Source organism: Oncorhynchus gorbuscha, linkage group LG26, assembly GCF_021184085.1.
Source record: "Oncorhynchus gorbuscha isolate QuinsamMale2020 ecotype Even-year linkage group LG26, OgorEven_v1.0, whole genome shotgun sequence".
NCBI classification, from domain to species: Eukaryota; Metazoa; Chordata; class Actinopteri; order Salmoniformes; family Salmonidae; genus Oncorhynchus; species Oncorhynchus gorbuscha.
In genome coordinates this window covers 24,702,947-24,725,921 of record NC_060198.1, presented here as the reverse complement: position 1 = coordinate 24,725,921, position 22,975 = coordinate 24,702,947, and the positions used below count along the sequence as shown (strand labels likewise).

Below are 22,975 nucleotides of genomic sequence, written 5' to 3'. Positions count from 1 at the left end.
AACTATAGTATTTTTGAATGTGGGCCTGACCGAAGATCAACCACTTCCCTGGCATGATGGAGCTGTGCAGGAAGAACATACTGGCTTGCAACATTTACGGCATGCTGAAGAGGTTCCCCAAGGAGTACAACATCTTCCCCCGCACCTGGTGATGCTTCCATTAGTCAATTGGCACTAACCTGGTTAAACCAAACTGAATGCTGCGCTCACCATCAGGGCATAACATTTACTTTTTTGTCCCCCCCCCTAGCCACTGTAGGTTAAAAAAATCTAGCCACTCAGATTTTCTTTCCAGACAAAATATTTTCTTGCAGCTAAAAAATTGAATAGTATGCTCTGTAATGTTTCTAAAACACTCTAATGTATTAATGTATTACTCGTAAGAAGTAACTAATGTGGTATATTGAATAATATATATTTTTCTTTTAACCAAAATATCACAGATGGGGAGAAAAAAAGTTAACCGGCCACTTCAAGACCGGGAAGTCACCGTGGTAGCGAGACTCAAGTCATGTTTGTGCCTGTGAGATTAAGGCTGCATTTCAAACTCATAAAAGACACACCCTCCTCCATTTACCCTCACTTTATGCCCTTGGGGGAATCCCCGTGGCCATCTTTGTCGTCGGTCCAAACGATTAGCCATACAAGGGAATTTCGCTACGTAAGCCCCTCAGCCCTCGTTTTTGATCCAGTTTGCGAGTGTACAATTATGTTCACTTTCGGAGTCTAAAACGCCCCATAATTCAATTTGCAATGATTGTACATCCGCTACGATAAGTCCGCCAAAACTTAATACCTCAATGTCAATATGGAGAAGAAAACATACAAGTGTAAGTAAAAACAAATGTAAATAAGTTAGAAATTGTGTTATTAATGCATGTGACAGATCAAACAAGTCTTGTAAAAGTAATGATGTTTTTGTTTGGTTAGCTTTTGGAAATGGTACAAATAAAAAAAAAATCCTTCCGAAGTTCCAGCTAGGCAGTTAATTAATTTGCTAGCTATCATACAGTAGGCGTATATTAATAATTATATAGTTAATATAAGTAGACAAGCAATCCATAATTGACTAGCAATTCCTTCCTCCCTTGCTCTGCAAGTGTAAACTCGTCAGATGTCATGATACGTCATCAGAAGTGTCCACTTAATTTGAGGGCTGAGGGGAGAGGGGGTTTCTTTTAAGTGTTTGGAATGCAGCCTAAATCTGATTAGTGCAGATTAGTGAAAGTGGTCTTCTCTTCCCTAGCAGTTGAAACTCAAACAGAAAAACAACCTAGCTTGTGAACAAAACAATGTAAATTAGCCAGGAAACACAAGGACAAAGTCTCGCTGTGGCAGCGAGAGGTGGAGTAGGCTATATAGAATTACTTTGACTTTGTGTGATTAATTTACCAGCTATGAAACAAAACGGTGCCAATGCTTTCAAAACAGCTGCTGCAGCATTTATTTAACTATAAATGTGATCATACTTGACTATTTTTATTCATAAACCAAATGCTTGCTTTGTGGAGCCCTGACCAACCCCCAGCGTGGCTGGTGAAATCTTACTCGACAAGGCCAAAATACCCGTATTTGGCAGGCGGCGGGTGTTAATTGTATGACCTGCTCACCATTCAATCTGGTTTAACCAGGCTATATTGATACACCTTTTACATTAGATAATACACCCTTATGCTTTGATTGCATGATGTCTGTGAATGGAAATCCCAAACTCTTTCTTAGAGGACCGAGGGGAGACGGACACTATTGGCCCTGTACCCTGCAGTGTACTTTGGAATTTGATAATGCTGTCTATTTGTTATCTAAATCAAGGGTTCCCAACCTAGGGGTCCTTACTTGATTAAAAAATATATATTGTTTATACTGATTGAATCTGCATTGATTTAGCCTAGAAACAAGCTGTAAAATGCCAGAGGAAGACACTGCTCAGATGCCCATGGGAATATCTTTGGTTTGTTTCTATGACCTACAGAAGCTGACCTTCTAAAGTCAAAGAAATTTGGGAAGTAATCTTATACAATGTGTGACTGTGTCACTATCAATTGATCGAATCACTTTCTGTAAAAGATAATTAGTATAATTAAATTGAGGGCTCATATAAATTATCCTAATAAAACATATTTGGTAGCAGAAAAACATTTAGGGAAATCGGGTCGAGACTTTATTTTCCTTATTATTATTATTATTTGTGTGATTATTATTATTACCATTATTATGTTTTAGCATTAACTAGCCTACCAAAATATGTAATGAGTCTTGTTAAACTACATAGAATTGCAGAAAATAAGCTTCAAAACAAACATTTTCCTTGGTCCTTCAAATTGAACAAATTCAAGCTGGTGTTTTATTTAATATACACTATCTAAATATACCACGTTTTTATATGACATTTTTTAAATGTGAAAAAGGGGGCCCTGGGGGAAATGGTTGGGACCCCTGATTTTAAATAATTTATGAAAGTACAATAGGAGCAGGATGAACTTTATTTTATTTTATTGTACTGCATTTACAAGAAGATGTGAAGAAGAATATGCAGCTGTGTTGGAAAAGGATTTAGACATCTGTGCTTCTTTTTTTGGCAACTGAAGCCTTTTATAAAACTGCCTCTTTTATTTAAATGTCTTTGTCCCTCCCACTACCGCTCCACATTTACAGCGACTTCCAGGCCTACACCAGGGCCAAGAAGCACAAGATGTACAGTACCAGTCAAAAGTTTGGTCACCTACTCATTCAAGGGTTTTTCTTTATTTGTACTATTTTCTATATTATAGAATAATAGTGAAGACATCAAAACTATGAATTAACACTTATTTCATTGTCATTAGTCTTTCATGTGTAGTTTTGTTAGGGATCGTATTTCAAGTTTCAAGTTTTTTATGCCACATGCACAAGTACAGTGAATTGCCTCTCTGGCAAGCGCTAAACCCAACAATGCAGTATTCAATATTAATGTGGTGCGACAAATAACATAAGGTAAAACAAAAACACACGAGAAATTAAAAGAAGAGCACGAGAAGTAATTTAGCTATATACAGGGTCAGTTCCAATACCAGATTTACAATGTGCTAGAGGGAGAGGGAGATATGTGTAAGGGGTAAGGTGACTAGACCTCAGGATACAGTATATGATAAACAGTGTGGCAGCATATGATGATTGTACTGTATGTGAGTGTGTGTAAATGTGTCAGTCTAAATGTGTGTGTGTGTGTGTGTGTGTGTGAATGTGCATAGAGATGGTGCAAAAATAAAATTAATGTATAGTACAATGTAATGTTTAGTACAATGTAGGATAGAAATGCTAACATTTGTTTTCTGTCGGTATTGATATGTTGTACATCATCAGTATGTTGTAAACGTGTTCAAGGGGACTGAGACAGACAGGAACACAATCAAACAGACACGCAGGCAGACGGACTTAGATAAGATAGACATCTGTCCTTGAACTCAGACCTACAGTGGGTGTGTTCAATCTTGCTCCTCTCAAACCGTATTTGTTTACCAGTGATATGGCCCCATTGATGACTCAAGCTACCGTTTTACTAGCTCTTGTCATAAAAGACTTGGCAACAATGCCAAACATTCAAACACTGTGAATGTACTCCTGTTCTCTAGTTCCTATTCGACAGTCTCTGTCTCACTCACTGTCCTCTTTCATGCATCTGACCAACTACACCATTAACAAACACAGTGGGAACTTTGTCTGGGACGAGAAGCAAAAGGTGATCTATTGACACGAGTCTTCCTGGGCTTTCACTTTGATGCTGTATTTGACTATCCAGCTATGGTATTTCACCAAGGTATTCCTGTAGCGTGGGTATTTACTCGTGCTTGGTTCCAGGAGTGAAAGGCAAGCACAATGCCTATTCTTTTAGGTATAAATTCTACATGTTTCCCTCTCATTAGGATAATGGCTCAATCCACTTGAGAAAACCCTGTCGGTCACAAAACAGACCATGCAAATGCTGTCGGAATGAAGCAGCTAGAACAATTAATGTCAGTCTAAAAGCAATGACTCAGAGCTGTCAGTCATGTCCCACTCTGAGACTTATGGCCATATCTGGCCCAGGTCCCCTGTACCATACTCGTATCAGTATGCAAGAGACACAGTCAGGCTTGTCAGCAGGCCAAGCATCCAATCTTATTTGCAGCATGTGTCGCGACTCAGGATGCTGATATACTGCCGCTCATATTTCATCACTGCCTTGATGTCAGGCGTAGTTTTGCCCCCAAACAAAACTAACTCCAAGAACCTTAACAGTGTGGATAAAGTGAAAAAATGAAGTTGTCTGCAGTTGTACACACAGACAACATTGTGACAGTTGAAAGTGTTTTCGCAAAGAAGTTGCAGCGGCATTGGAATAGGTCTATGACATGACGCACAACTGTATGTGGCGACATTCCTGTCTGTTTGAATGGTCTTTGTCCTGCTCGCTGTCTTTCTCTCTCTCCCCCCTCCCCACAGGAAGCTGACCCATCTGCTGGAGACGATGCACTGATACGGGGAAGGTGTGGGCTGACATCGAGGATGTGGTGATCAAGGCTCTGGTCTCAGCCCACTCAGTGCTCCAGCACAGCTACCACACATGCTTCTCGTACCACGCCGCCTCCAACACCGCCACCGGGGCCTACTTCGAGATCCTGGGCTTCGACGTGCTCATCGACTACTGCCTCAAGCCCTGGCTGTTCGAGGTGAGACCACACACACTCACTTGCTCATGTATCTGTACAGTGTGATATACTTGTGTATTTGTGTGTGGAGATCAACCACTCCACTAGCTTCATTACAGACTTCAGGCTGGACAGAGAGGTGAAGGACAGGCTGCTGTATGACATGATGGTGCTGATTAACCTGGGGGCCTGTGACCGACGCAAAGCTACTGAGGAAGAGAGGAGCAGGATCAGAGACTGGCTGCAGCACATCCGCTCCAAGGAGACACAGTGTGGTGAGGACCCTGCAAAACTTCAGTCACAATAGAGTCACAGCACAGTCATTGTAGTCACTTCACTGAGTAATGATAGAGTCACAGCACATACAGTGGGGCAAAAAAGTATTTAGTCAGCCACCAATTGTGCAAGTTCTCCCACTTAAAAAGATGAGAGGCCTGTAATTTTCATCATAGGTACACTTCAACTATGACAAACAAAATGAGGGGGGAAAAAATCCAGAAAGTATTGAGATAAACATTTGTTATTGACCAAATACTTAATTTCCACCATATTTGCAAATAAATGAATTAAAAATCCTACAATGTTATTTTCTGGATTTTTTCTCATCATTTTGTCTTTATGATGTTTTTCATGCATATCACAACCCATTGTCTAGAAAATCATGATGAAAGTGGCCATTTCAGGCCTGTTTTAGACCTGCCTCTTGTCAAATCCTGTTATCAGTGAACCGTGCATGATACAAACAACATCTTTGTGTCGTTATACTCCTTATAGTGTGCTGTAAAATATGGACTATGTCTAGATTAAACTAAAAAAGAACATACTTTTTTTTTCAACATTGAAACAATCAATATGAATACCTCAAAAGTACCCTTTTTTGATTTTGCTCATTTTTATAGACATTGTTTTAAACAATGTACTCTACAAGTACATCACATTTCAAGAGCGGGTGTTCTGCTACTTTTGATGTTATGATACATCTTATGAGCACTATGAACACAATGAATGGGAAAATGGATTCAAAGGGAACGCCCTCTGCTGGTGATTTGCTGAATGTGATTAGTTAATAACCTATAATGTCAATTTGTATATACAGTGCCTTGCGAAAGTATTCGGCCCCCTTGAACTTTGCGACCTTTTGCCACATTTCAGGCTTCAAACATAAAGATATAAAACTGTATTTTTTTGTGAAGAATCAACAACAAGTGGGACACAATCATGAAGTGGAACGACATTTATTGGATATTTCAAACTTTTTTAACAAATCAAAAACGGAAAAATTGGGCGTGCAAAATTATTCAGCCCCCTTAAGTTAATACTTTGTAGCGCCACCTTTTGCTGCGATAACAGCTGTAAGTCGCTTGGGGTATGTCTCTATCAGTTTTGCACATCGAGAGACTGAATTTCTTTCCCATTCCTCCTTGCAAAACAGCTCGAGCTCAGTGAGGTTGGATGGAGAGCATTTGTGAACAGCAATTTTCAGTTCCTTCCACAGATTCTCGATTCGATTTAGGTCTGGACTTTGACTTGGCCATTCTAACACCTGGATATGTTTATTTTTGAACCATTCCATTGTAGATTTTGCTTTATGTTTTGGATCATTGTCTTGTTGGAAGACAAATCTCCGTCCCAGTCTACAGTACAGCTATTCCCTCCGCAAGGCTATTAAACAAGCTAAGCGTCAGTACAGAGACAAAGTGGAATCTCAATTCAATGGCTCAGACACAAGAGGCATGTGGCAGGGTCTACAGTCAATCACGGACTACAAGAAGAAACCCAGCCCAGTCACGGACCATGATGTCTTGCTCCCAGGCAGACTAAATAACTTTTTTGCCCGCTTTGAGGACAATACAGTGCCACTGACACGGCCTGCAACGAAAACATGCGGTCTCTCCTTCACTGCAGCCGAGGTGAGTAAGACATTTAAACGTGTTAACCCTCACAAGGCTGCAGGCCCAGACGGCATCCCCAGCCGCGCCCTCAGAGCATGCGCAGACCAGCTAGCCTGTGTGTTTACGGACATATTCAATCAATCCCTATACCAGTCTGCTGTTCCCACATGCTTCAAGAGGGCCACCATTGTTCCTGTTCCCAAGAAAGCTAAGGTAACTGAGCTAAACGACTACCGCCCCGTAGCACTCACTTCCGTCATCATGAAGTGCTTTGAGAGACTAGTCAAGGACCATATCACCTCCACCCTACCTGACACCCTAGACCCACTCCAATTTGCTTACCGTCCAAATAGGTCCACAGACGATGCAATCTCAACCACACTGCACACTGCCCTAACCCACCTGGACAAGAGGAATACCTATGTGAGAATGCTGTTCATCGACTACAGCTCGGCATTCAACACCATAGTACCCTCCAAGCTCGTCATCAAGCTCGAGACCCTGGGTCTCGACCCCGCCCTGTGCAACTGGGTACTGGACTTCCTGACGGGCCGCCCCCAGGTGGTGAGGGTAGGCAACAACATCTCCTCCCCGCTGATCCTCAACACAGGGGCCCCACAAGGGTGCATTCTGAGCCCTCTCCTGTACTCCCTGTTCAGCCACGACTGCGTGGCCACGCACGCCCTCCAACTCAATCATCAAGTTTGCGGACGACACAACAGTGGTAGGCAGAGGGAACACCCCCCCCTATCCACACCGATGGAACAGTAGTGGAGAGGGTAGCAAGTTTTAAGTTCCTCGGCATACACATCACAGACAAACTGAATTGGTCCACTCACACTGACAGCGTCGTGAAGAAGGCGCAGCAGCGCCTCTTCAACCTCAGGAGGCTGAAGAAATTTGGCTTGTCACCAAAAGCACTCACAAACTTCTACAGATGCATAATCGAGAGCATCCTGGCGGGCTGTATCACCGCCTGGTACGGCAACTGCTCCGCCCTCAACCGTAAGGCTCTCCAGAGGGTAGTGAGGTCTGCACAACACATCACCGGGGGCAAACTACCTGCCCTCCAGGACACCTACACCACCCGATGTTACAGGAAGGCCATAAAGATCATCAAGGACATCAACCACCCGAACCACTGCCTGTTCACCCCGCTATCATCCAGAAGGCGAGGTCAGTACAGGTGCATCAAAGCTGGGACCGAGAGACTGAAAAACAGCTTCTATCTCAAGGCCATCAGACTGTTAAACAGCCACCACTAACATTGAGTGGCTGCTGCCAACACACTGTCATTGACACTGACCCAACTCCAGCCACTTTAATAATGGGAATTGATGGGAAATTATGTAAATATATCAATAGCCACTTTAAACAATGCTACCTTATATAATGTTACTTACCCTACATTATTCATCTCATATGCATACGTATATACTGTACTCTACATCATCGACTGCATCCTTATGTAATACATTTATCACTAGCCACTTTAACTATGCCACTTTGTTTACTTTGTCTACATACTCATCTCATATGTATATACTGTACTCGATACCATCTACTGTATGCTGCTCTGTACCATCACTCATTCATATATCCTTATGTACATATTCTTTATCCCCTTACACTGTGTATAAGACAGTAGTTTTGTAATTGTTAGTTAGATTACTTGTTGGTTATCACTGCATTGTCGGAACTAGAAGCACAAGCATTTCGCTACACTCGCATTAACATCTGCTAACCATGTGTATGTGACAAATAAAATGTGATTTGATTTGAGGTCTTTTGCACACTCCATCAGGTTTTCTTCCAGAATGGTCCTGTATTTGGCTCCCTCCATCTTCCCATCAATTTTAACCATCTTCCCTGTCACTGCTGAAGAAAATCAGGCCCAAACCATGATGCTGCCACCACCATGTTTGACAGTGGGGATGGTGTGTTCAGGGTGATGAGCTGTGTTGCTTTTACGCCAAACATAACGTTTTGCATTGTTGCCAAAAAGTTCCATTTTGGTTTCATCTGACCAGAGCACCTTCTTCCACATGTTTGGTGTGTCTCCCAGGTGGCTTGTGGCCAACTTTAAACAACACCTTTTATGGATATCTTTAAGAAATGGCTTTCTTCTTGCCACTCTTCCATAAAGGCCAGATTTGTGCAATATACGACTGATTGTTGTCCTATGGACAGAGTCTCCCACCTCAGCTGTAGATCTCTGCAGTTCATCCAGAGTGATCATGGGCCTCTTGGCTGCATCTCTGATCAGTCTTCTCCTTGTATGAGCTGAAAGTTTAGAGGGATGGCCAGGTCTTGGTAGATTTGTGGTGGTCTGATACTCCTTCCATTTCAATATTATCGCTTGCACAGTACTCCTTGGGATGTTTAAAGATTGGGAAATCTTTTTGTATCCAAATCCGGCTTTAAACTTCTTCACAACAGTATCTCGGACGTGCCTGGTGTGTTCCTTGTTCTTCATGATGCTCTCTGCGCTTTTAACGGACCTCTGAGACTCACAGTGCAGGTGCATTTATACGGAGACTTGATTACACACAGGTGGATTGTATTTATCATCATTAGTCATTTAGGTCAACATTGGATAATTCAGAGATCCTCACTGAACTTCTGGAGAGATTTTGCTGCACTGAAAGTAAAGGGGCTGAATAATTTTGCACGCCCAATTTTTCAGTTTTTGATTTGTTAAAAAAGTTTGAAATATCCAATAAATGTCGTTCCACTTCATGATTGTGTCCCACTTGTTGTTGATTCTTCACAAACAAATACAGTTTTATATCTTTATGTTTGAAGCCTGAAATGTGGCAAAAGGTTGCAAAGTTCAAGGGGGCCGAATACTTTCGCAAGGCACTGTATAAAATGAGTCATATCTTCGAAAGTAGCAGAGCACCCACACTGGAAATCTGAGGTGTTTGAAGAGTATATTATTTCAAACAAATTTTAAAAAGGGTACTTTTTGAGATATTTGTATTTTTGTTTTATGTTTAATAAATTAATGTGAAACATTGTATTTCAGAATTCAGACACACTCCATATTTTACAGCACACTATCAGGAGTATAATGACACCAATCAATATGTTGTCTGTATAATGTGCTTTTCACAGATCATAGGGTCTTACAGGAGGCATGTGTAGGTCTAAAAAGGGCCTAAAATCTCCACTTCCATCATGACTTTCTCAAAAATGGTTTGTGATACAAATGTAAAACACATATCAAACATCCTTCCTCCCAATGACGCTTCTATGTGAGAATTTCCAGAGCAATCTGATATACCAAAATTATTTTTGGGACTTCCTGGCATGGAATCACCCAATTGAGTCATAATACAGTCTGTTGCTCTTGAATCACAATAGTCTGCTGCTCTTGAATTATAAGTCTGCTGCTCTGGGTCATAATAGTCTACTGCTCTGAGTCATAATAGTCTGCTTGTCACACGCTGATCTGTTTCACCTGTCTTTGTGTTTGTCTCCACCCCCCTCTAGTTGTCGCCCATCTTCCCATTATCCCCTGAGTATTTATACCTTCTTTGTGCAGAGAGCAGTTGCAGGAGCCCCATGAGAAACATAGCCAGAGCAGGTGTAAGAGACTGGGCCTGCTGGGGGAGTCAGCAGGAGACGAGGGTAAAATCCACAAAGCACCCCTCTGCCCCATCCATCCCAATGTGAGTACTATCTGCTGCCTGGTGCTGTGTCCTATGGTTACCTTAACCCCCCCCCCCCCAATAGTTTTTTTTATATATGTTTCTGTTACCTGATCAATAAAACAAACATTGCATTGCCTCCTCAACTCAAAATAAACTTTTTTATGGCGTTGCGTTGCAGCCTCTGGCCTGCTCCGCTCACTTCCTCCCAGGGTGACCCAGGCGCTGAAGGAGGGGGAGGAGGGGGAGGAAGATCATCTCAGGGGGCTGCAGCTGAGGGCCAGCCTGCTCAGAGACCTGGGCAGACCAGGTGTTCGTCACAGTGCCACCTATTGTCAAGACTGACTTACGGCCATAGATAGGCAACATGGCAGCCTAGGTGAGCACTTATCCGAAGTTCACTGTGTCAGCTGTGTACGGTACTATGCATATATGCTGTGCACAGACATGCACATATAAATACCTGAGAAGCTTTTTGAAAGATGTCAGATTATACAGGTTCAAAGGTTAGTAATTATTATTCTTTAGATTCCAATTTAACAACAGGAAAATAACATGTTTCTTTAACAAAAGGCCCAACAATATTGCCTTCAAACATCCCATTACTGTAAATGTGCAAATACCATGTTTTCTACTAAAGATTGAACCAAGCCTTTATATAGGCCTATCCATAAATCCAAACACACATGCTATTTTAATAGCCCATAAATGCAAACATATGTTTAGTCATTCAACATTCATTAAAAGCATATTAATATTCCCAGGGGTGCATATTATAATTTCAGATATCAGAACTTCAGAGAGCCCCCAGAAATGCTCAATCATTACTGTCCAGATATACTCATCTACAAGTGTAGAGAGAAGAACATCGACAACAACACACAAGGGCATCACATAGGGTCAGTCATGTCTACACACTAAACTAACAATACTAATACTTGTTAGCCACCCAAAACCCCCATTAGAAAAGTGAATAGATGAGCTCTACCACAGGGGTATCAAACTCATGGAGGGCCGAGTATCTGCAGGAAGCACCTTGTCGACAACAAGGCCATCGACCACGATCACTCAAGGGACCTGCTCAAAGAAGAAGCTATGGACTTAGATAACGGCAAGGCTGCTGACCCTTCCATGAACCAGACAAACCAGCCAATCTGACTCGTTGAGACTGTATGTTGTACTGGTCAACATAACTACAGGCATGCTTGTGGATTGCATGCTGACACTTGTTTTTACTCTTCCAAAATGATTTTGTCCAGATGAGAATGTGGATGGAACATTGGTTCATCTGTCAAGCCTCATCAAGAGACATTACTCCTCAATAATAATACCTACATGTTTCAAGCAGACCACCATCGTCCTTGGGCCCAAGGAAGCGAAGGTAACCTGCCTAAATGATTACTGTCCCGTGGCACTCACGTCGGTAGTCATGAAGCGCTTTGAAAGGCCGGTCATGGCTCACATCAACAGCATCCTCCCGGACACCCTAGACCCACTTCAATTTGCATACTGCTCCAACAGATCCACAGATGACGCTATCTCAATTGCACTCCACACTGCCCTTTCTCACCTGGACAAATGGAACACCTATGTGAGAATGCTGTTCATTGACTACAGCTCAGCGTTCAACACCATAGTGCCCACGAAGCTCATCACCCAGGACAACAACCTCTTCCTCAATGTCAGCAAAACTAAGGAGCTGATCGTGGACTACAGGAAAAGGCGGGCCGAACAGGCCCCCATTAACATCAACGGGGCTGTAGTGGAGCGGGTCGAGAGTTTCAAGTTCCTTGGTGGACCACAATCTATCGTGGTCCAAACATACCAAGACAGTCTTGAAGAGTGCACAACAATACCTTTTCCCCCTCAGGAGACTGAAAAGATTTGGCATGAGTCCCCAGATCCTCAAAAGGTTCTATAGCTGCACCATCGAGAGCATCCTGACTGGTTGCATCACCGCCTGGTATGGCAACTGCTTGGAATCTGACCGTAAGGCGCTACAGAGGGCAGTGCGAACGGCCCAGTACATCACTGGGGCCAAGCTTCTTTCCATCCAGGACCGATATACTAGGCGGTGTCAGAGGAAAGCCCATAAAATTGTCAGACACTCCAGTCACCCAAGTTATCGACTGCTCCCTCTGCTACCGCACGGCAAGTGGCTCCGGAGCGCCAAGTCTAGGACCAAAAGGCTCCTCAATGTCTTCTACCCCCAAGCCATAAGACTGCTGAACAATTCATAAAATTGCCACTGGACAATTTATGTTGAACCCCCCCCCCCCCCTATTTTTTGTACAGTGCTGCTACTTGCTGTTTGTTTGTTACCTATGCATAGTCAGTTTGCCCCCACCTACATGTACAGATTACCTCAACTAGCCTGTACCGGTGCCCCCCTGTATATAGCCTTGTTATTGTTATTCTTGTTGTGTTACTTTTTATTACTTTTTTAAATTTTAGTCTACTTGGTAAATATTTTCTTCTTCTTCAACTGCACTGTTGGTTAAGGGCTTGTGCAGTTGAAGTCGGAGGTTTACATACACCTTAGCCAAATCCATTTAAACTTAGTTTTTCACACTTCCTGTCATTTAATCCCAGTAAAAATTCCCTGTGTTAGGGGAGTTAGGATCACCACTTTATTTTAAGAATGTGAAATATCAGAATAATAGTAGAGAGAATGATTTATTTCAGCTTGTATTTCTTTCATCACATTTCCAGTGGGTCAGAAGTTTACATACACTCAATTAGTATTTGGTAGCAATATCTTTACATTGTTTAAATTGGGTCAAACGTTTTGGGTAGCCTTCCACAAGCTTCCCAAAATAAGAATTTTGGCCCATTCCTCCTGACAGAGCTGGTGTAACTGAGTCAGGTTTGTAGGCCTCCTTGCTCGCACACGCTTTTTCAGTTATGCCCACAAATTTTCTATATGATTGAGGTCAGTGCTTTTTGATGGCCACTCCAACACCTTGACTTTGTTGTCCTTAAGCCATTTTGCCACAACTTTGGAAGTATGCTTGGGGTCATTGTCCATTTGGAAGACCCATTTGAGGTGTTTCTTCAATATATCAACATAATTTTCCTACCTCATGATGCCATCTATTTTGTGAAGTGCACCAGTCCCTCCTGCAGCAAAGCACCCCCACAACATGATGCTGCCACCCCCGTGCTTCCCGGTTGGGATGGTGTTCTTCGGCTTGCAAGCCTCCCCCTTTTTCCTCCAAACATGACGATGGTCATTATGGCCAAACAGTTCCATTTTTGTTTCATCAGCCCAGAGGACATTTCTCCAAAATGTACGATCTTTGTCCCCATGTGCAGTGGCAAACCGTAGTCTTGCTTTTTTATGGTGGTTTTGGAGCAGTGGCTTCTTCTTTGCTGAGTGGCCTTTCAGGTTATGCCGATATAGGACTCACTTTACTGTGATATAGATACTTTTGTACCTGTTTCCTCCAGCATCTTCACAAGGTCCTTTGCTGTTGTTCTGGGACTGATTTGCACTTTTTGCAACAAAGTACGTTCATCTCTAGGAGATAGAACACATCTCCTCCCTGAGCGGTATGGCGGCTGCGTGGTCCCATGGTGTTTATACTTGCGTACTATTGTACAGATGAACGTGGTAACTTCAGACATTTGGAAATTGCTCCTAAGGATGAACCAGACTTGTGATGGTCTGAAGGTAGGCCTTGAAATACATCCACAGATACACCTCCAATGGACTCAAATAATGTCATTTAGCCTATCAGAAGCTTCTAAAGCCATGACATCATTTTCTGGAATTTTCCAAGCTGTTTAATGGCACAGTCAACTTAGTGTATGTAAACTTCTGACCCACTGGAATTGTGATATAGTGAAATCTGTCTGTCAACAATTGTTGGAAAAATGACTTGTGTCATGCACAAAGTTAGATGTCCTAACCGACTCGCCAAAACTATAGTTTGTTTACAAGAAATTTGTGGAGTGGTTAGAAAACGAGTTTTAATGACTCCAACCTAAGTGTATGTAAACTTCCGACTTCAACTGTAAGTAAGCATTTCACGGTAAAGACTACACTTGTTGTATTCGGCGCATGTGACAAAGTTTAGTCCTGTAGTCTGAAGCACTGATTGTTATCCACCGCAGTATTTATATCCCATTTGTGGAACTGACTGCTTGGCTGGCTGTCTGGCTGGCTGTTAGAATTAGTAGGAAACACAAGGGGAAGCATTTATAAAAAATAAATAAAAAGAGATCTGGTAACTGAAAGTAAAAAAGGTAGGCCTCCATTTGGATACATTACATTGAACGTAGTTATTGTTAGTTGTTGAACACAATCCAGAACCTCAGCAGCTTTTTGTGAATATATCTCTTGTCAAGTCACATAGTTGTCATTAATGTCATATTTACAGTATTAAGTATATTTGAAAGTACTTATAAATTCTTAATTTGCCTGTTGGTTTACATTGTATACCGTATTAACTTGATGCCATTTCAAGGCCTTGGCTGTGAACCAATCCAGACCTTAAACAATCTCTTACTATTAGGCTGCATGTTGAAAGTAAAGGTATAGAAAGCAGTCTGGTTGCAGAGCATTGTGACTGTTGATGCCATTAAAACAAGAGAAAGAGACAGAGGCTATGTTAGCATGTCGTTAGCATGTCCAGCAGCAGGATGTTGTAAATATCACATAGTGGCGTTCCCCATACACAGGCAGAAATGCTGGGCGGGAAGCAGAGATTTTACTGTTTGCTCTTTCTTTCGCTGCTTGGTTTGCCCATAGTTCTCCAGTTAGAGAGCTTTTCTTTCCAGTGTCTGTCTGATCTTATTACCCATGCAGACTTCCAGAGGGAAAGAGATTCCCCTCTGTCTGTTCCCATCTAGTGTTTCAATGGCATTTACAGAGGCCGTTCCCTAGCGCTTCATTCCTCAGTCGCAGTTCATATGAAAGACAAAAGTCTTTGCGCTCCGAACCCTGAGATTATTCTTTGAGGCCTGAGGGATTGTGCAGATCTGGAGTAGCGGTTGGTCAAGAAGACGGTATGGGATTGTATTTCAGGCAACAGGGCTTCACTAAAGTTTTTACTCGTGTCTTACGCCAGGACAGACTGGCCATAATGCATAAGGGTGGTGATTGAGAGACCTTGGACATCATTGCTTCTGTGACCGACATGGATAGGACCGTGAGGTCTCCTCCAGAAATGCAATTCTCCATCCCCTTTGGTCCCAATAAAAGCTGACACCATTCCTGCGGGTTGTGCCTCACAGGCAATTTTAATGAAGGTAAATTGCTAACTAATTTATCCAACAAATAACTGCTTACAAATGTATTTAGTCATTTCATCCAAGGGCACGATGACCACTCATGACTACTCATGATTTATTATTCTAATACAATATTGTTGACTTTGCAACAACTTTTTATTTTAGTTCCTTTCCCAATGCTGATACTACTGTTATATATAATGTGACCTCGAAGGTCTTGGTAGACAGTCATATTTAGTCAGGCAAATACATGATCACAACAGAGCTGCAGAGATGAACCCTAGACAGAAGAACCTTCACAAATGGCTGCTCTTCCCCTTGGTGTCCCGCCAACATAAGCTGTATTCAGACAGACTAATCTCTCCCTATACTTTGTTAAGCACCTGTGCAGGTGTGGAGACCACAGGGTAATCTATGCCACTTCTGGCCTTTAGAAATCATCTGCCCAGTCATTATGAGTGCTTAGTTAAAAGCAATCAATCTAGACTGATTTCATTTGAAAGGACCATAGGTTTAAAAACTTCCGTTGAACTTAATTTGGTTACCTTAATGCACCACGAAATGTACTATACAGTAGCAAGCGCTTATAGTGCGGCAGTTATTGGTTTGTTTTTGTTCTTTAAGTGCCAAATTGATTTTTCTGTGAACTGTATCCATATCACTGTAAAAGTTATTGCTTCCAAAAAGACGTGCAATAAAACATTCTTACACATACTGTAATATATTCTAAACCGCTCCTGTAGGTAAATCATTAAAGTAGTGTTTGATCTGCATTTGAGAAGGGTGACCTCGCCAAGTTTTAAGACTTGCGAAGTAGGATCAGCCTTTGTTTTCCAGTAGCCCAGTTTATCACCTTTTCAAGGGACAGACTTGCAAAGAAACAGTTGTCTGGATACTCAGTTTTTGGGACCACAGTATAGAAAGAGTGTTGTTCTGTTCTTCTTCTTGATAACAGCACAGGTTGAGTTGGAGCAGAGTGTGTTGCCCTGATGGTCAACTTGGTAAACCAGTCTCCAGATTATCAGGGCTGTGTTCCAATTGGTTGGTTTTGTGTCTATCTCAGCGGAGGGTGAACTCTTCCATCCATGTTTCTGTTTTACAATGTTAACAGAGCTTCATTACAAACATTGTTTTGGGGATTTCTATCCAAAACATTTTATTACCACTCCACTAACCATTTACAAGATGTGGAGGGTTGTTGTGCTTTGCAGTTTCACGTAATGGCACACAGCTGCAAATGTGTCCAGCAGTAGGCTAAATCATTTGTTTTCAGCTTCAATGATAGTTGGATATTTTGATATTGTTTTATTCCTGGAAATACAGTATAATATTACTTTGATTATGGCATACATCGGTGAGGGCTTCTATTAGTCATGTTAACCATTCTGTCCATCGCTCTGCCCTTTTTTAATCTGTTCATCATTATCTTCTTATCTCATGATGTTTTGGCCTGTGCTATAATTGCTCTATTTTTAGACTGGTAAGAACATGCAGCTTCTGAATGTGTAATACAATCTGTAATAACAGGGCACCTTAATGTCAATAAATAGCAATAATGTAATTGATAGCCTCCATGTCTACAGTCTGTCTGGGATTACTGCTGAATCAGACAAAGAACCACGTACAGTAATCTAAACAAGGTATTGCTGCCCTAGACCAAGGAACTGTTAACAGATAAGACACAGTTATATGATTAGAATATAGGTTCTATGTGTGCAATTGAACCATTCAAAAGTATATTGACAATGTAGATTGATTTTAGTTTATTTAATTTACTTTGTAAAAGTATGCTTGACAGAGTAATATAGGTCATTGTTGATACAAACAAGTGTAATCAATCACAATTTGCTCTTTTAAAATATTGAACAAGAGATTTCTCATAAATATGTATTAACTCAAATATTTCATCACATATTCCGAAAGGTGGAAAAGAAAATCTTATGGGCACATTGCGCCATCACATATTCTGGTACTGTATGCATTCTCTTCAATTCTAGACAAAATAATAGAATAGTGCAAACATTAGAAAAACAAACGAGGAACAGTAGTTTCTGTAAAGCCATTTCTCAGGTGTTGAGATTCATACTTGATTATCAGAGCAAACAGTGAAATAGGAGAATTTCTATGACTGAGAAGTTTCAATATATATACATTTTTAATATATATTGTTTCACCTGCAATGTCTAATTGGACATTCTACTAATGGATCTTCTCTGCCTTTTAGTGAATTGGCAGTTAGAATGAAGATTCTCGTTTTTGGAGCTAAAGAAAATGCAGTTACGACAAAAGGAACTTCTTTTTTATTGCCTCAAGGTCATCCCCAGTGTTAGGCTGGAATGTTTCAAGGTCATCAATCTGGAAAGTTGTTGCATTTCACATGAATAAATAAAACCGTATTAACAACCCCAGCTGTGTTATTACAGACAGACACATGCAAATATAGAGCACCAACAACATGGAAAGCTGGATCAAATTGCACTCCTCCAGGGAGGGCAGTTTATCTGATCATGAGGTGTGATTGTGCTCAATGTACTGTCACCCATTGACTTCATATCATAATTTCCTGGTAGCTACTGTAGGAAACTTCATCTGGGCAAAGGCACCTCTTCCCTCCTGTCCAGACTGGTAGCCATCGTTTTGGGACTGCGTGGTTGATTCAGGCCAATCGCGGTCAGCCCTCTGGCTTTGAACAGTTGGTCTGATCCCCAGTGGAGGCAGAGGGGGCAGGGGCAAGTGGCAGGATTGTGCATCACATTGGAATGGGGGTAGAGAGCTGTTGGGGGTAGACCACCCGGCCTGGGGTAGGGGGAGTGAGAGAGGCGCAGGGGATCCAGTGGTCTGAGGGGTGCAGTGAAGGGGCTGGGAATGGAGGGGGCACCTGCCCCCACCCCGAGGTGAGAGTAGAGGTGCAGGGGGAGGTGGGGGAGAAAGGGGTAAGGTAGGCCTGCTGCAGCCTGGCTCACCATAAGGGCACACAGGTTGGGGTCCAGGGGGTGTGGCCAGCTGAGAGAGTGCCGCTGCCTCTTGTCCTTCATTCGCCTGTTTTGGAACCATACCTGGGGTTGGGGAGGAGAGAAAGGATGAGAGGGGAAGGAAGGAGGGACCAACCGAAATGCCCACCTAACCTGGGCTGCTTCACATTTCTCAATGACAAATTACAGTAGACCCACACTATAATACATCACAAATGTGCTTTGTTTAGGTTACTTTCAGGTAAGGTTAGACCATCACTGTTAAACTGGTAGTTCGGGAGCCTGAACTGACACTCCCTACCTATAAAAAGGTAAATGCCAGAAGCTGTTGCTAAACTCCCTCATTTATGAAGTCATGCCTTGCATTCCTTGTCATTCATAAAAATTCCTCAAATAGTTTAGATAAATGTTGTTTATATGCATATTATCACTCCAGTGTTAATCTGCAAAAATATAATTATTCGCCTACCTCCTCATGCCTTTTGCACACAATGTATATAGACTCTTTTTTTCTCATTTTTTTCTACTGTGTTATTGACTTGTTAATTGTTTACTCCATGTGTAACTCTGTGTTGTCTGTTCACACTGCTATGCTTTATCTTGGCCAGGTCGCAGTTGTAAATGAGAACTTGTTCTCAACTAGCCTACCTGGTTTAAATAAAGGTGAAATAAAATAAAATTAAAGTGACTAAGTTGGTCAGGGCCCCTGCATAAGGCAGGCTGCGTCGCTGTCAGTATGCCAAGTGTAGGCTTAACTCTAAAAGTGAACAAGAAAGAAAGGTAAAAACGCATTTGACATTTAATTATAATTGCTATGTGTGCAGTAGGGTAAGCTACCTTGATTGTGGTCTCGGGGAGGTTCAGTGCTGTCGCCAGTTCGCATCTCCTCGGTCGAGAAACATAGCTCTCCTTGAGGTATTCTTGCTCCAGGCGGGACAGTTGTTCCCGGGTAAAGGCTGTTCGGTGTCGCCGACTGTGGTCAATCAAATTGACTGAGCTGCGCGGGCATGGCTCATCTCCATGTCCACTGTTTCTATCAGCCACTATGGCGACCGGCGTTTCCCTGCCCTCTGCAACTGAAAAATACAAACATTGAGAATGAAGTTAAATGAAAAAGAGCAGTTTTGATTTCTTTTTAGAAATTCACGTGCATGTCTGTTGCGAACTGTTTCAATCCAAACTTCCCAATAGAATAGGTTAGGCCTATAATTCGAAAAGAATACCAAACAGAAGTCTATCACGGTCGTTGTTGTCTAGTCGAGATATAACTCCCGTAGCATAATATTTGGCAATGTATTGTCCATGCTTAATTACGCGTACGTTACTAAAGTAGCACGGGCCTAAAAGGAAATAGCATAAGAACACTTTATCGGTTGGCTTCCACGGCATGTGCAAACCAAGGCTACAGACAACTAAGATTTGAGAATACTTTAGGGCTACTTACGCATATTGCCGTTTCTTTTCTGATATATGTGTCCTGGCTTCAAGTTTAAACCAAGTTTACTCCTTTATAATTGTTGGCCTAAAATTTTAAAATTTCCCAATGCGTGCGCCACTGTATCATCCAAAATTGATAACGCTAAAATTGGTGTCTCTCTCCTTGCCTTGTTGACGCACTGTCTGCAGACTCGAGCCAAGTTCGTTTACAGAGAAGGGATGAGTTGTTTTTGTCGCCCGGTTTGAACCCCCCCTCCTTTCTCTCCTTCTTTCTGTCTTTTATATCTCCCTGGTCGAGACATCTTTTGCTAATGAGAGACACGGTCTATCCGCCAAGGCGCCGCCTGGGCGCAAGGAGGGAATGAGGTGTTCAATTGTCTTTGGTCTCCGACCAGTCTTTGTACTTTTGTTATGGAGAATTAAGATCGACCTCCCTTTCCTTACTGTCACAGAAGCTTCCCTGTCGAAATAGACCAACCCTCATTGTTCTGTGGCGTTTGATGTTTGTATGTCGGGAAGTCAATCATTAGAACCCTAATGTTCGTAAATTGCGTAAATGTGAGGTACAACCTGCACAAAGGCAGAAAACCCGGCATTTAACATTTTCTCAGATATTGTTGACTGACTTAATACATTTTAGACATATAGTTTGGCATAAATAGTATTTAAAACATCAAGTCATACACTGGTATAATTACACCTATGTAAAGACATGTGGCGATGATGATGTTAATGATTATTGAAACAGAGATATGCTTAAAAACATATTATTGATAGGCTACAGAGTCAAACAGAAATATTAACGTAGCTACATGCATTTAACACATTTGAAAATAAATATGGTTCCTAAATGTATCAAGAGTCCCCCGTTGAAATAGGAGTTAGGAGGAGTACCTATAAAATCAGAGGAAATAGCCTACCATAAGTGCTTACTAATGTGTCAATACAGTTGCACCTAGTGCGCACTTGTAAATGGGGTGCTAGTTGACTGATCAATGGGATCATTGGCTTATGTTCCATCAGAACACTTTTACAATGCTTAATCCAGTCCTGATCCCATCGATGATTAAAGAGTGTTAATTCAACTGGCTAGGCCAATCGTCAAACACTGAGGGGATCGATTATTTATTCCATTGAACAGATTTGTTAATCATAGACCTAAACGAAATCTAATGTATAGCCGCCTAACTCTCTCATTAAATTGTCACTGTGAGAAGTGAATTGCAGAGATGGCTGAATCGATGCGTCGCCCTCATTCTGGATAGACGATCTAAAATGGAAAAGCATGGGAACGTAATTTTTGTGTAATTGGTGAATAGGAAGTGTTAGTTGTCACACGCTCGCCTCCGGGTAGGCTATAAGACTGGTGGAAGAGCCTCTGCATCTCTTTGTCCCGCTCCCCAACGTATAAACCTTTCCTTGCCCCAATAAACGTTGCCTTGCCCCAGCGGAGTGGTCATGGAAATCGGGACCAGCGGGAGAGTGGAGAGGGGTGGCAGCCTGGGTGCGCAGTAGTCCACCAATCTATCCTATTCCAGACGTAGACAGACGTGCACGTAGTTAGATCGGCGGACATGGCGCTGAAGGATGGCTTAGGCTACTGCTGTCACCCAAGTGGATGTTTGTATTGTTATACATAGACTCTTTGATCACAAATGGCCGAGTGGCTCCAAGTTGATTGACAGTTGTCTTCTGTCTAGAGGCAAACCGGGTCAAACCAGGTCCAATGGCGCTTGGAATACAGGGTTATTATCATGAGGAATCATCGACATGATTGATATCAGCCACTAAACGTCTGCAAAGTGAGAAGTTTGCACATCATCTCTCTACCTAAATATATATATATTTAGGTAGAGAGATTATATATATATATAAACTGACAATCATCCAGGACATTCAGACGGAGCAAATAACCAGAAATCAATCAAAATACTTTACAAAAACTTTACAAAAATGTACTTCACAAAAACTTGGATGTAATTCGAGGTTTGAAACATCGATGTTCTGGACATCTGTATCTTCTCTTCTCTATTTTTTTTTAAATATTTTTTTCTCTACCCCAAAATAGACGTTAACCACACACGCCTATCGAGTATTATACAGAGAGACTAACAAATTAAAAACAACAGTTTAGGCTAAATTGACCTATCTCTGATTTCAATTCAATAGGTCACATGAATGCATTCTACTATTAGAGTATATTGGGTAGATATAGGCCTACCCTCTGAGCTTCCCATAGTGTATACCCTCCCATGTTTTGGGGGCAGAAAAGGGGTCGTGGGTTTAGGCACTGAGCGCCCCCTTATGACCAGACCACTAACTGCTCACTTTCGGAAGGCTTTCATTGAACGAGTGTGCAGAGTACCACCTGTGGGCGCGTCACCGAGTTGAAAATGAACATTTGGATGGAGGAGCATATACAGCTCTGGGTAAATTAAGACACCACTGCAATATTAACAGTTTCTCTGGTTTTACTATTTATAGGTATGTGTTTGGGTAAAATTAACGTTTTTGTTTTATTCTATAAAAAACTGGCAACCCTTATACCAAATTCCAAATACAAATATTGTCATTTAGAGTATTTATTTGCAGAAAATTACAAAATAACTAAAAAGATGCCGTGTTGTCAGACCTCGAATAATGCAAAGAAAATAAGTTAATATTCATTTTTAAACCACACAGTACCAATGTTTTAACTTAGGAAGAGTTCAGAAATCAATATTTGGTGGAATAACTCTGATTTTTAATCACATCTTTCATGCGTCTTGGCATGCTCTCCACCAGTCTTTCACATTGATGTTGGGTGACTTTGTGCCACTCCTGGCGCAAAAATTCAAGCAGCAAATTCAAGCATCATTGTTTGATGGCTTGTGACCATCCATCTTCCTCTTGATCACATTCCAGAGGTTTTCAATCGGGTTCAGGTCTGGTGATTCGGCTGGCCATGACAGGATCTTGATCTGGTGGTCCTCCATCCACACCTTGATTGACCCGGCTGTGTGGCATGGAGCATTGTCTTGCTGGAAAAACCAATCCTCAGAGTTGGGGAACATTGTCAGAGCAGAAGGAAGCAAGTTTTCTTCCAGGACACCCTTGTGGGTGGCTTGGTTCATGCGTCC

The 22,975-nt window shown here is 41.9% G+C and overlaps 2 protein-coding genes across 2 annotated transcripts; one reads left to right on the top strand and one right to left on the bottom strand.

Annotated features, from left to right (window-relative positions):
- The first annotated feature begins 56 nt into the window (after window positions 1-56).
- Window positions 57-17,387, top strand: LOC124015340 (tubulin polyglutamylase ttll6-like). Its single transcript, XM_046330524.1, has 7 exons — window positions 57-148; window positions 2,656-2,694; window positions 4,484-4,688; window positions 4,759-4,942; window positions 10,107-10,233; window positions 10,394-10,591; window positions 15,285-17,387. The coding sequence occupies exons 1-6, from the start codon at window positions 57-59 to the stop codon at window positions 10,572-10,574; spliced, it is 828 nt and encodes a 275-aa protein (XP_046186480.1). The 3' UTR covers window positions 10,575-10,591; window positions 15,285-17,387.
- LOC124015193 (homeobox protein XHOX-3-like) lies at window positions 16,925-20,281 on the bottom strand. The gene is made up of 3 exons (XM_046330220.1): window positions 19,864-20,281; window positions 19,257-19,495; window positions 16,925-18,503 (listed from the first exon to the last, which is right to left on the bottom strand). Exons 1-3 carry the CDS (start codon window positions 19,865-19,867, stop codon window positions 18,033-18,035), a joined length of 714 nt encoding a protein of 237 aa, XP_046186176.1. The 5' UTR covers window positions 19,868-20,281; the 3' UTR covers window positions 16,925-18,032.
- Window positions 20,282-22,975: the final 2,694 nt, after the last annotated feature.

Bases quoted from the DNA above. Each gene is read 5' to 3' on its own strand.
- LOC124015193 (XM_046330220.1), bottom strand. The intron at 18,504-19,256 runs GTAGCTTACCCT...CCCCAACCCCAG, and splicing joins TCCCCGAGACCACAATCAAG to GTATGGTTCCAAAACAGGCG.
- LOC124015340 (XM_046330524.1), top strand. From the start codon at position 57: ATGGAGCTGTGCAGGAAGAACATACTGGCTTGCAACATTTACGGCATG. The intron at 4,943-10,106 runs GTGAGGACCCTG...TTCTTTGTGCAG, and splicing joins CTCCAAGGAGACACAGTGTG to AGAGCAGTTGCAGGAGCCCC. The intron at 10,234-10,393 runs GTGAGTACTATC...GTTGCGTTGCAG, and splicing joins TCTGCCCCATCCATCCCAAT to CCTCTGGCCTGCTCCGCTCA.